Source organism: Notothenia coriiceps, unplaced genomic scaffold, assembly GCF_000735185.1.
Source record: "Notothenia coriiceps isolate Sejong01 unplaced genomic scaffold, NC01 NC01_scaffold00016672, whole genome shotgun sequence".
Classification (NCBI taxonomy): domain Eukaryota; kingdom Metazoa; phylum Chordata; class Actinopteri; order Perciformes; family Nototheniidae; genus Notothenia; species Notothenia coriiceps.
Window position 1 is genome coordinate 80,115 of NW_011349373.1, and position 14,267 is coordinate 94,381.

The following is a 14,267-nucleotide window of genomic DNA, read 5'->3' on the forward strand; positions in this document are numbered from 1 at the left end:
TAGTTAGTAGTTAGTGTGTGTGTGTGTGTGTGTGTGTGTGTGTGTGTGTGTGTGTGTGTGTGTGTGTGTGTGTGTGTGTGTGTGTTCAGACCCTGTTGTTTTAGGTATAGTTGCTGCCGTTCTGATTGTTGGTATTGGTGTTGTGATGACCTCCATGTTTGGCCTCTACTACACTGGATTCCTCTGTAAACTGAAGGCAACTCTACCTAGAGCACTTATTGTAAGAAATATATATACTGTATATATATATATCCGTCTGTCTATCTGTCCGTCAATCCATCCATCCCATTGAAGTTCTTTATTTTCATTATACACTTTTAACAACAGGTCGAAACATGCTTCTAAGTAGGCAAATGAACCCTTAAAGGAACAATGAAAATTATTTATTGGAAAGTGAAGTTGCAGATGCTAAATAAATACCCCTTTAGTCCCTTTCCAAGCGTGTCAGAAAACCTACAGTTGCCTTAAGGTAAAAACAACTTCAACATGTGTAAGGTCCTCTCTAGGTGCGTGTATGCTGTGAATTAGATCAGAACTGGAGAGTTATTTAATCGAAAGAAGAGAACAGACAGCACTCAAGGCTTTTCTCCAGGGAAAATGTCTCCACCCTTTTCTTGCTTGGGCATTAGTTTGATAAACTCTTCATCTTCCAAATGTTTTAGGAAGCAAACCACTTCAATCCTCAGTTTCCCATGTTATATAAAGCAGCCACTTTCAACTTTGGTTCTGAAATAGAAGCCCAAGACAAGTGCCTTAAACTTCACTGGTTTCAAAAGAAGACAATTACACTATTTTGTGGTTCAATTTTCAAGTTTTCTTATCTGTCTTTTTCAGCTTATGGGTGTTTTTTGATCCGCCCTCTCATGTCACTTCTGGTATTACAAAACCACAATGGTTCGGCCAAAAAACACAGAGGGCGACCATCAAGGCCTCCAAACAGAAGCCTACAAACTAAGGGGTTACCTCACGCTGACAACGTCCACTTCTAGTGTTTAGTCTACAGCGATTATAAACTAATAAGAACATATCTCTGAATATTTCATTCTATTTATGCCAATAGATCCCCAAAAATGACAACACATGGTGCTTTAACTATTCCATTCTCTCTAACTGTACTTTGAAGTCAGTATGCTTCAAACAAAGAGCTATTCAAACAGCATCTGATATTTATGTGCACCAATGTCTTTTTTTCCATTAAAGCTTCATCCCATCTTCTTTTAGTGCATTAGCAACATTTACAGCCCCAATGATTTAAAATAGGGTTGTAAAAGTGTTCTTACTGGATAGTTAATTTATCTCATTGAAAATGTAAGTCAACGGGAAAACGTTTTTGTATGACCAAAATGACGTCTTGGATGCTGTAGTACCACCGTTTGGCCACTACAGCCATTCCAAAAATCAGCTTTAACAAGACTGACACTTACAGTAGATACCGTAGCTTCAACTTAACCATCATGTTTCACACAGAACATTTGCTGTCTTGGCTCCCTTTGGCACCATTATTACATTATGTTGAATAGATGATTCCTGGGGATGGTGCATTTCTAAGTTGACATATCTATTACACTGTAATAAATATCTCTTCTCTCCCTCTTTGCTACCCTAGGAGGCTCAGAGCCAAGGCTACACCCTGACACCGGAGAGGACAATCCCTGACAATATCTCCGTTAGTGCAGGGAGGGAGAGACCGAAGAAGCCCTACAATGCCACAACTCCACAACCCGCCACCAGGGGCGCTGACTCGAGTGACGAGGATGAAGACGAAGAGGGAAAGATGTACATGAATAGAGGATTTTCCTCGGGGGAAAATTCCTGCCAGGACTCTGTTGATGTGTCGGGAAACAGCAAGGTGTCTGCGTCAGGGGGCTCTGGCAGTTTGACGGGGGGGACGCAGGTACCGGACATAGTGCTGGAGATTGAGGCACCACATGTGGGGGGGCTTGATGAAGATGAGCCCAAAGCTGAAGGAGCTTTCCTGTCTGATGGAACAATGACAGGTGAGGTGGAGGAGGAGCAGGTGTGTGAGAGCTCAGGGAATATCAATCTGTTCTCAGTCACCCTTGCTGCGCTGGCTGTATGCGAGGAAGAGGAGCACAACACAAGAGATTCTCCCACAGACCTTTTGCAACTTTCTGATCTGGAGCCTCTCCTGCTCACACACTCACAAACTGAGTCAGATGATCAGACAGCCGTGGCATTATTGCTACCCACACAAGAAGACATTACTGAAGGCACACTTGCGGACACTTTCTCTAGCTGTCTCAACACCTGTGATGGTGAGATGCAGCATGAAGAGACAAAAGAAGAAGAGGAGGAAGATGAAGAGGAGGAGGAGGAATTCTGTGGATACATGCAGCACTAATGATGTGTTGTGCTGTTTGTGAAATGGGGCCTGAACAAGGCTATTTCTTGCAGCTTTTAAAGTGACATTCAAAGAATAATATATAGTATAGTACAACTTGAGCTTAACTAGTGATTTTTTTTCTGCTTTACTGAGGATAAGGTCATCTGTGGTGTGTCGTGCCTCTTACACACGTGTCTGTACATCTATGGGCAGGGAAGCTCCTCTGCTCCATGGCTCAGGGCCAATAGAAACAGCATCATTGTGGTGTCATCTCTAATGTCACATCAGAGCAACAGTGGACCATTTCTGATGTTATTGTTGTTTGCACAATAGACTGTTCTCCTGTTGCAGAGCTTTACTTCGATATATTTCAATTGAAGACCAGAAGGAGAAATCCACCTAGCAAATCACACCCTGTTAATGGTCATTAAGTGCATTCCTTTTATTTGAGGTAACTGAAGTGTTGTGTCTGGCCTTTTGGCCAGACACAACACTTCAGTTACACATCCATACAGTTACACATCCATACAGCTCTCCTGCGGCATTGGTCTGATTTTGAAAGCGAGTTGTTCTTGTAAACATCTAAGTAAAAAATATGTAACTTTACTGAGAGCTTCGATACATCCCACCTATGGATATAAAACTTCCCGAAAAGTCAACATAAAAAGATACCTCACATAAGCTGAAGTTAAATAGACATTTGGACTTGTCCCCGTATGGCACTGTGTCACTGAACCAGCATGAACATTACCACAACTCTGAAACTGAAGCACATCATTGGAATTGTCCTCAAACTTATCATTTAAACCTTGATTTTGTTTTGTTCAAAAGGCCAACTTTCAATCCCTCATTAAAACTCAACTCTTCAATCATGCACCAGTGTATGAATGTGTGTGTGCATGGGTGGATGCTGGCTTGTGTTGTAATGGACTTTGAGTGGTTGCAAAGACTAGAAAAGGACTCATGCTGTGGGCAATACACTCTATTCCAAAGTCGCAGTTTGAAAATGAATAGTTGGTGCACATCTTTTAAAAAATGTTTTGTATAAGTATGTTGATGTTATTGTATGCTAATAACTAAATAAGCTGCAATATTTGGTATTTAGGCCTAGTATTCACTGTATAAAATGAGTATGTGGTATTGGATTGGAACACAGCCTAATGAAGGATTGATCAGGCAGCTGGAAAGACACCAGCAAAAAATAATGTTGTGAAGTTAAATGGGAATGTTCTGTAAAACCATGTGTGTTCTGTTCTCACATTGATATTGCATGCGTGTGTTTATAGATTAATGTTTCAGACCACTGATGCGTCATTCTAGAATATAATTCTTGACTCCATGCTTTAAAAACAAGTTGAAAAAGGTACACAAACAGCAGTCCTATGATTTTACTTCTTCTAGGTCACGTGATTTCCTATCAACAGCCTCGTCAGATGTTACGTTCACGTAACGACGGACAAATTCAATTCACCTCTAGAAGCAAAGTAAAGTTGCAAGTAACATTTTTTTATTGTGTGTTTTACAATACATTGGGGGGAAATAACATAACTTAAGATGTAGCATTATCACGTATCTAAGAGAAGATGTAGTCTTATCACCACCTGAGAGTGAATGCTGTTTATCTTTTTTATTCGTTATCGTTATTTTTGTCCTCACTTTACGTTGCATGTTATCGCTGTCCAATTAAAATGCCAACTTTTGTACTGAAATAACAAAGAACATTCCTGATGTATTTATTCATTCTTCCAATTAAAGGAATTTTTGAAAACGCTTTATTATTGTTTTGTGTGACTATTTCGAAGGTATCCTGTCAGTGTGGCAAACTGAACTCGAGTTCCTGAAGGCAGCATGACCAGCTGCAGTGTGTATGCGTCCACCACACCGATGTCTGTCAAAGCTGGAGAAATACGTTCTCAGGACAGGTAACTGTAATATCTAACTATGTTAAGAACAGTTTGTAGCTGTGACCTTACTACTCTTCTAAAACCTTTAGATCGCTACATGCTGATACAATCATTGCTAGTCCATGAGTTAGCTAAAGTAAGCTAACGATAAATACATTTCCGGCTAGGGGCTGCATTGAGAAAAACATAAATAAGACCAACTCAGTTACATTGAACAAGATAGCGTTATATGTTTTAAGAATTCATTCATTTGTAAATAAGGGGACGTTAAACTGTGTGTATATAAGCTAACTAAGCCGGTACAAAGGCAATATGAAAGCATTTTTGAACTCACAGTGACGTTTCGATATGAAAGTAAACTGGTATAACAGTAACCTGGCGTGATGTGAAAATGTAACATTAAATTGTAACTAGTGTTATTTACGGTAAGTCTAATGTTAACTGCACATGTTGTCAGTGTGAAATAGAAAATATTTTGCTACCCACCTGATAGTCATCACATTATCATTTCTCAGACAATTTTGTCCTAAGCAAGTTCAGATAATTGTATTAACAACACGATTATGATATATTTGACTAAAAGGCTGCTGTAGTAACTGCAGTTTTGTTCTGACAGATGTTAATATGAAAGTAAATGCAGCAGAGTTGTGGCTGGGGTGGGCAGCATGACCGCTCTCCTGTGGATGCTCGCGCTGCTGCCTCGCGTGCTGCTGTCTCACGTGCTGCCAGGTGAGGACACATGGTTTAGTACAGTTTGTGAGATGTTTGACATGCGAGCCAGCTTTAATTCGAGTTTTGGGTCATGCATTATTAAATGGTACATTTTACTACCATATATATTATATTGTATTATGTATAATTATATGCTGTTGACAGACTTTGATACGATTGTGGAGTTCACCTTTAATAAATCTCTGGATAACACAGAAAGTGTAGATTAAGTTGTTAACAAATCGAATAGCTTTAATAACGTATTTTTTAATGCCAACACTTAGTATGTATATTTGAGGTGCATTTTACATATGAATCGATAGGTTACTAACGTAACCCCAGTTCTCAGAGTAACATGAAGTGAGATGTCTCACTATGGGCGGATGCGCCTCCCCGCGAATGCCTCAGAAGCATCAATCTCATTACGCCAATCCTGATTGGCTGGTGATCTTGAAAACCACGTCAGGGAATCCACCCACCCTTTAAGTAGCTTGCGCTACAACGCAGCGTCATTAAAAAATAAGCACCTCTCAGTGCATGACATTAAGGATTTTGGGAGATGGCCCTGTGGGCCATCTAAGCTAATTTACAGATGGCCCTGAGCCCAATAGAAATTGCCCTGAAAAATGCGCGCGGACGAAATGACGCACGAAGGGTTTGGGGGGCCTCCCCCTAGAACATTTAGATTTTTGCAGGTCTTAGATGCTGTCTGGTGCATTCTCTAGACTGAATTATAAGATGAACCACCACAATATTTCAATTTCAATTGTATTCTTCATTTCACTTGTTTGTGTTTGCTCGCTTGCATGCCCTGCATAGCTATAATAAATACTTAAGTTGTTTGTCAAGACACTTTCCATCTGATGAAGGCAAATGCCTTCCCAGATGTAAAAAAGTAGAAAACATTACATGCAGCTATAACTGCCAAAACAAAGATTATTTACGCTATTATGGCCCCTGTTATTGGTCGAAGGAATGCCTCCTCATCCAGAAGCTGACCGAGCAGACCCGAGCAGCCGAGTGCATCCGCGAAGCACACACAATGGCGACGTCAGAGTTCCCGTTAGCAAGCAAATCTAAATCTCTTCGGTCAAAATGTCCGGTCAAAATAATTTCCCTTTAGCGCAATACCGCTTCAGTTGCGCCACTTATGTGACAGACAAGAAGAGTATGTGACAGACAAGAGTAGTCCATTCTAATGTGTAACACTTAATGTGGAGAAAGATCTCTTTCTCCACATTAAGTGTTACACATTAGAATGGACTACTCTTGTCTGTCACATACTCTTCTTGTCTGTCACATAAGTGGCGCAACTGAAGCGGTATTGCNAGCACCTCTTTTCACCCTCTGTCTGAAACCAGAGCCCAGTCTGCTCTGATTGGTTAGCTGGCAGGCTCTGTCGTGGTTGGTCAACTTCTTAGAGCTGTCCCGTCCCTTAGCCTATCACGTACAATGTGATGAAAAGCTAGCTAATAGAGGTGTGAGTGTTACATGATGTCACTATGTTCAAGAAGTAAACAAAGATACAGGGATTTAAGCCTTTGTAGACCATTTACATGCACAAAAACCTGTATAACACACTTCTGGAAAGGGGAAACCCAACACAAACCATTTACTTTGAGACAAGGGAACTGGAAGTGGTAAAATGCCAGTTTTAAGACTCATTACTGCACCACTCTAGTCAGAGAAAGCTTTTCTAACAACTCTTTATTGATGTGGACGCCATGGGGACAGAGAACATATGAAGCAGCAGTCATAAGGACTTTGGAAAATAATCCCACTGTAGAACAATAACATGTTGTGATACATGGAGAACAGAATAGTGGGGCTGTGCACCCGAACACAGAGAGCTGTACCTGCAGTGTAGTGGGCGGGGGTGAAAGCACACACAGGCTGGCTGTAGTTGGACTTCCTGCGCTCCCAAACGTGAGAGATACGGACTGACACACAGTATTGTCTGCCAGAGGCCAGATTCTTCAGAATCACTCGTTCCAGAGACCGGCTGTCCATAAATGACTGCACAGAAAGAGACGCCACGTTAGAACAAGACAAAACTACTGCTTTCTCAAAATAAAAAAAGTAATTGGATAAGCAGGTAATGGCAAATAGAGCAGCTAAAACTGTCTGGTAAATTCGGGAAATATCAATCTGCTTTATTACAAGGCTTGATTGTAAACTCAATTCTTATTGGTTAATTCAGAACATGTGACACATTGTTAATACCCTACTACAGAACGCTGTCAAGGACTATAATGACCGTTGCTAAGGAAGATCAAGAAAGAGAAAGGAAAAGAGGTTAAAGTGCTGGACGTCAGATAAATGAACAGAAGAAGACAGACAGGAAGTGAATAAGATACGATAATACTTTATTGGTCAGCTCAAGTCTGACATTTGACTTGCATCACAGCCAACACTAACAGGAACACGGTATGGGCTCTGCAGTATAAGGACTTGTTAGTGGATCAGAAACTGTGAACACACTTGGACAGTGCTGCCGTAAACTTGTTGTTGTCCCAGCCGTTTGTGCGCCGTGGAACGGAGGTTTTTTTTCTTAGCGGAAGTAATAGGATCATTTTTAAGTCAATAAAATCATTTAGATTAATATTGGGAGTCGAGTTGTTAGTTTGTTTAGTATGTGGCCGTGTTATAAGAGGGATTATGTGCAGCAAGGCGTGGGGTGTTCTTTTCCCCATAATGACCGCCTCGCTGCACATTATCCCTTACTTAATGCAGCCTTTAAAACCAGGAGAATACAACACATACATTATCCTAAATCTAAGAACATATCTGGTCTCATATCACAATATTAATATAGCACTGATATATTGCCCAGGCCTTCAAAATGTATATTTGATACTTTCTTGTTTATTTCTTTGAATTTTTTTTGTACAATGCCATGTCTTTTTTATGCTGCTACAACGCAAGAAACTCCCAAGTTGGGATCAATAAAGTACTATCTTATCTTATCTTATATCGAAGCTGAACAAAGAATTAAAACCTTAAGATTTCACGACCACATTGAAAACGTTTTATTCACAGAAGTTGGAATCATAGCATCAGTAGTTGGCCTGTTCATGCAGAGTTGAATATGTATGTTTTGATCAAGCAATACTTTTTAGTGTGGTTTCAATTTCACATTCACCGTGGAGGCATTTGTGAAAAACAAAGCATTCTTCAAGAGTTCAAGGTAATATGGGAGGAGTAATTGATATACAATTGGTCCTCTTGGGGGTGATGTTTTCTGTGAAATGCATCATTTTGGTCCAATTCTATACCTGTTAACTTTAATCTATCAACAGGTTAAATGTTAAAGTACACTACCTGTTTTCATTACATTTCATTATAGCACCCGCAAAAACCTAAATATGTCCTCAGATGACATTTATAAATGTGAGCATTAGCTTTCGAAACATCACACAGTAGCAATAAAATGCTTATCTGTCCTTGTTACTACTCTGTACATTTCATCCAGCACCCATTATTGCTGCAGCAACTGTTTTCACCCTCTGTCTGAAACCAGAGCACAGTCTGCTCTGATGGGTTAGCTGGCCGGCTCTGTGGTGATTGGTCTACCACTTAGAGATTTGTGGGTAAAGTCCCGCCCCTTCACACTGTATGTGAGTCTATATGCAGTACCTGTGCGTTGTTTGCATTGTTGCTCTGGATCCTGAGTTGGTAATGCAGATTATCATAGAAGGCCCTGAGGTGCTCCACGGGGGGCCGGGGGTCCACACACAGATCCTGGCCACAGGGCGTCACAGTCAGCAGGGGCAGGTCCAGGGCAGCTGGAGAACACAGACACAGGGACAAAACTAATATGACCATCATGAAGTTTTCATTAGCTGATAGAAAAAAAAGGGGAAGATCGCCATTATAAACATTTCCACATATTTGTGAAAGGGCAATTTCCTCTTCTGACTCCGTACAAGTCTCAGTGAAACACTTCAACAGAGCAGCATAAATTAAATAAGTGCAGGGGGTAAAGCTTGTTTTGTATCTCATTTTCAGTAATATAACTTGCAATAAGTGAGATATCCAGAGCTGTAAGTGTTATATGAGGAGCATTATTTAGTAAAACCCAGTTCCATACTCTCAGCAAAGATACATGTTGCTGGTTTTATGTTGTCAGCAAACAATGCCCGACATTCTGTAGTCAAAGTATTCAAAAATTAAATGGTATATTCAGTGTGTGCTGAACTGCAGCAGGTCTGTAACAGTAGGCTAACTGAAGGACCTTACTGAGCTTACTGGGGATACACACCCACACACATTTGAACATGAAATTGGAAAACAACACAGGTTAAATTGTCGTTTTATCAACAAATAATCACGAATGAACTGTGTTTTAGTCCACACGGAGACGAAACAGGTTGTATCTGCTACAGTTCTCTATCGTATGGAAGGTTCGTCCACACGAGGCCGTAACAGAACCAAGGAAACGGAGCCCTCAAACGGTAATGGGTCCCAAGGTGGGTAGGTCTGCGAACGGAACGCTCTGGGGGGTCAAACGGCTCCGTGTGTACGCCCTATACGCCATAGCCCGCCTCTCCCCACCTCTCCTGTTCACCCCCGCGTCATTGCTGATGTGTTTTGCCAACAACAACAACAGTGTTCCGAGTGTTTCGAGCTAGGTCCCGGTATCTCGCAGGACAGTGCACCCAGCAGGAGCCTCCATCACACCCCCTGCACGGTTCCCTCGTCCCTTGGAAGAGGCGGAGAGGTGGGTGTTTTTCATCTGCTGGTGGACTACCGGGGAGCACGTCCTGCTCGGGAGCCAGGCTCAGAGTTAGTGGCAGTGGGTGCAGTGCACCTGCCTTTTACAGCAGGAGCACACGCTCGCCTCGGGGAGGGAGAAAAAGAGAAACAGAGGCCGCCGAAACAGCCAGAGCCCTGCCTCTCCCCATCTCTGCTGCTCACTGCTGTAGCATGGTCATGTTAGTGGAACATTTACAGCTCCTCTACCACAACCATCAGCAACAAGTGGACATGGAGAACTACATGAACTACATGTTGCTAAATCCACCGCGGAGAATAAACAGAAGGGCAACCAGGACAACCAGGCAACCATGCTTGCTGCTTTTGGTGTATTTTGTGGCGGAAGTACAGCGCCACTTACAGGCCCGGCATATGTACTACAGCGTCTCCAGCGGGTCGAGCGGTCTTGTGTGGACGGACAAGTTTATTGAGCCGATACCATGTGGACGGAAGACGTTTTTGATATCGAATTCGGTTCATTCTCCGTTTCGTCTCCGTGTAGATGCAGCCTTAATGTATTTGTTATTGTTATTTTGGTGTGTTGCATGTTAACGCTGTCCAAATTGAAAATGCAAGCTTTTGTACCGAAAGAGCAAAACACATTCCTGATTTATTTAGTCAGTCTTCCAATTAGAGGAACCTGTAGCTAAAACGTATTTATAACTTATTAGTAGCGGAGGAATATATCAAAGGACATGAAAAATCCAAAGAACTTAACAAGTCGGTTCAGGAATGCCACAACCAAGGTCATAAAGAAGAAAAAGCGAAAAAGGAAATGCAATGGGCTGATATTCTCTGCTTCAAAGGAAGAGAAACAGAAGTTCAAATGGAGAGAACAAGATGGGGTGGCAGGAAGAAAGGAAGAGGCATCTCTAGACGCCATCTCCATTATTAGTCCTTTAATTCAACATCTAAATTCAGGGCGTTGCAACTTACTGTTTTTGATGGGCTCAAATCCAGGGTGTATGACAACGGTGACTTTTCCTGGCTGTGAGTCCAACAGTGCTGAGATGCTGGTGAAGTACAGCTGATCCCGGACGGGGAAGGCCTCTGTCAGGTTGCACACCAGAGGGGACTGGACATGCTGGCAGCCGGAAACTGGCACCCAGATAGTCCCCCTGCAGGACCAGAGGAGGGGAGGAGCAGACGTTAGGAGGCCACAAGACACCACTGTTGACTGTTGAATGTTGACAGCAGGAAGCTTTTGGTGATTCTTTCTCACCGCAAAAAAGTCATTGTCAACATATGAAGGTCAATAATGTGACGCCTACACGTTCAGTCTAACCATATTTTATTAAGATAATCTTGTAAGTAGTACCATTGGTGCGACCTTCCAGCATTGACTGATGTTTGAAAAAAACGTTTTTTTAAATGACCATAAATCTACTCAAATCAATTCTCCTCCTTATTTTTCATAATGTCTTTAGGGTTACTTGCTTGCTTATCCTGTTGTACTAATTTCCCAATTTCGGATGAATAAAATATCCATCCATCCCTCCATCCATCCATCCATCCCTCCCTCCATCCATCCCTCTATCCATCCATCCATCCATCCGTCCCTCCCTCCATCCATCCATCCCTCCCTCCTTCCATCCATCCATTTTAGTCCCAATAGAAATGACAAAGCATTTGTTTTAATATTTGAATCATAATACACATGTATAAAACTGAACTGTTAAAGAGCCAGCTGTACCCTGACTGCTGTAAACAAAAGGAGAAGAACAGAAAACTACCCTGATGTCACTACCTGTGACATTTGGCTGATTTCGGACTGTGAATGATTGTATGACCTGATGGTTTAAGCGTAAACATGTATTCTAGCCTGCTTGGAACACTAAATGGATTATGACTTCAAACTGCATCTTAGTACACGTCTCTTCACAAACTTCTTTGTGTGTGTGTCTTTGTACAAACTCTGACCAACATCTGTAATCCTTTTCTGTTGTAACACAAACAGAACGCATCAATAATCCTGCAACCCGCTGATTCTACAAAGACTCACAGTTAGTATACATACAATAAACTATAACAAACATTAATGAAACCCACTTGTCTGTCATTACAGCGACTTGGTAGTAGACTCCTGTGGGTGTCCCTGGTCCAGGCTCCCATCTCAACTCGTGTTTGAAATGGCTTGAGGTCAGGTTTATGTTGACAGGTGAGGGGAGTTTAATCATAGCTGTAATACAAATAAACGGGCATGAAATGTATATACGACGTACATACAGTATAGCAGTTCTCATTCATAACACTCCGTTCAATGTATCACAATGGGATGTGCCTCCCCGCGAATGCCTCAGAAGCATCAATCTCATTACGCCAATCCTGATTGGCTGGTGATCTTGACGACCGAGTCAGGGAATCCACCCACCCTTTAAGTAGCTTGCGCTACGACGCAGCGTCATTCAAACACCTCTTCTCGCTTCGGAGCACATCTCTAAATTATCAGTAGCCTGGCTAGCTTAACTGTCCATAGACTGAACCACTCTAAGCTAACTTTCGGTCGCCGGACGCTTGCCGGCTACACTTGCTTCGCATAGATTTGAATATTAACACACCAGTTAATACTCGATTCTGCCCCCCCATTTTTTAACGGTAAGGGTTTTGATTATTGAACAGTAACATACCAGTTGTTGTTGCTTCGCAGATTCGAATATTAACACACCAGTTAATACTCGATTCTGCTCCGCCGTTTTTTAACGGTAAGGGTTTTGATTATTGAACAGTAAAATACCAATTGTTGTTCCGTCCCTCCAAGTCGGCACTCCAGCTATCCAGGATGGACCCTTCTCTTCCTCACACCAGAGGAGACGGAGGCTCTGAGGCTCGACTTTGCGGGTGCGGGTTTATAATATCGAGCACGGACTCACACCAGGTCTGCTCGTCCTGCCTTGGGCTGGAACATGCCCGGAAAGCTATCGAAACCCCCGGTTCGTGCGGACACTGTGCCCGCTTCACTGTCAAGAGCCTCCGCCATCGGGACGAGACCCTTTCATGTCTACCATTATGTTCTTTTGAAGAACAGCGGCCAAATTTGCTGTGCCCAGTTCGTGCCTTGCGCACCTATATGGACAGGTCCAAAGAGTTTCGATGCAATGACCAACTCTTGTATCCTGGGCTAACCTCATAAGCTCATAAGACAGGCGTATATGCAGGAATCCTGAAGTCAAATTTAATACATTTTAAGACCTTTTTTTAAGACCCTTTCCATACATACATACAACTTTGAGTTCTAACCGGGTTTACATTGGCAACCACACTTTACCTTCACATTTACTGTATTGATTGTAAGATAGCAAACTAAACAGAGTGCAGACAGACTACTGAAGCCTCCTTTCCACATGAACTTCAGCCTCTACTGTGAAGGTCAGGTTTTAATGCAGTATGCTGCTTTTTGCTTCTGTTAGACTCTGTGCTCTTTCATTCCAGTAAAACTCCTCAAAACCATTAGAAACCAGTATTTTGACCAATAAAACAAAACAATTGACAAAACTTTGAACTATGAAATATGTAAACTTTGCGTGAGCTTCAGCGGGTTAATAGCCATTATAGGAGCTCCCTCACAAATACCCAGGGGTTAAATTGGCTGGGCTGTCGGGCTAAGCCCCTGGGCACATAGGGACGATGGCTCTGACGTCATCACCCTCACACCATTTGTCGATATGGGTTTACAAAAAAGGATAATATGTTAAGACTTTTCTCGTTCTAATATAGACTATATTTAGGTCTATATGTGTTGACTATTACTTTAAAATAGCAGATTCTCTGTGACCGGATATAGTCTTGGCTTAGACTCCGGCCCCACGAGGACGCAGTACGGTAAAACGCATAGCAAGCGCAAAAAAAGGCTTCCGTTCAACACGCATTCATTCATTAACGTGTCCGTTCAACACTAGACCGCTGGGATGGAAATGCTGGAAACGACTTGTAAGTACATATGTCAGCCTGTTAAGTGGCGCTTGGCGCCGTGCCCGAAATACACCAAAAGCCAGACGAAGAAGACCCCGGAGCAATGGTTGCCATGGTTCCCCTTCTGTTTATTCTCCGCGGTGGACGGCGTGTTCTTCCTGCTGTATCTCTCAGGTAAGTCCACCAGCAGATGAAAAACACCCACCTCTCCGCCTCTTCCAGAGAACGAGGGACCAATGCGTCAGAGTTTCCGTAAAAAAATGGTTCCCGCCGGTCAACATGTACGTTAAAGTTTAAAATCTTCGTACAAAATTAGAAAAGTGCGGGTCAGAGGTTATTCTTTGTTATTTATTGAGACTTACAAAATAATAAGCAGCATTTTACGGGGCGAGCTATGCATGGGACCGCCTTTGGGGGGATTCCCCGACATTGTCGGTTTCAGTAAATAAAGAGGTGTTTCATGTTTTTCGTTGCTGTGGACCTTCTTAATACCTTGGAAAATGCACGTTTAATCTTTTAAATACTTTTTAATAGCCTTAATTTTTTCGCTAATGATTTAATCAACTTTTAATACTATTTTAAGGACCCCCGCGGACACGCTGTAAGGGCAAGGCCGCGTTTACCAGGCAACGACTCTCGTCACT

The 14,267-nt window shown here is 42.3% G+C and overlaps 2 protein-coding genes across 2 annotated transcripts in view; one reads left to right on the forward strand and one right to left on the reverse strand.

Moving 5' to 3' along the window:
• crfb1 (cytokine receptor family member b1) overlaps window positions 1–4,117 on the forward strand; it is a 14,063-nt gene extending 9,946 nt beyond the window's left edge. Inside the window, exons 7-8 of the mRNA XM_010776014.1 lie at window positions 90–220; window positions 1,607–4,117. Of these exons, the coding sequence (XP_010774316.1) occupies window positions 90–220; window positions 1,607–2,362 (887 nt within the window). The 3' untranslated portion in view covers window positions 2,363–4,117. The remainder of the gene's footprint in view (window positions 1–89; window positions 221–1,606) is intronic.
• Window positions 4,118–6,637: 2,520 nt separating this feature from the next.
• Window positions 6,638–11,891, reverse strand: crfb2 (cytokine receptor family member b2). The gene is made up of 4 exons (XM_010776015.1): window positions 11,764–11,891; window positions 10,651–10,832; window positions 8,596–8,744; window positions 6,638–6,975 (listed from the first exon to the last, which is right to left on the reverse strand). The coding sequence occupies exons 1-4, from the start codon at window positions 11,889–11,891 to the stop codon at window positions 6,667–6,669; spliced, it is 768 nt and encodes a 255-aa protein (XP_010774317.1). The 3' UTR covers window positions 6,638–6,666.
• Between the last annotated feature and the right edge of the window lie 2,376 nt (window positions 11,892–14,267).

Coding starts and splice junctions, on each gene's coding strand:
- crfb2 (XM_010776015.1), bottom strand. CDS start 11,891: ATGATTAAACTCCCCTCACCTGTCAACATAAACCTGACCTCAAGCCAT. Junction 10,833..11,763: donor GTCGCTGTAATGACAGACAA/GTGGGTTTCATT, acceptor CTGGTCCTGCAG/GGGGACTATCTGGGTGCCAG. Junction 8,745..10,650: donor ATTTGAGCCCATCAAAAACA/GTAAGTTGCAAC, acceptor TGTGTTCTCCAG/CTGCCCTGGACCTGCCCCTG.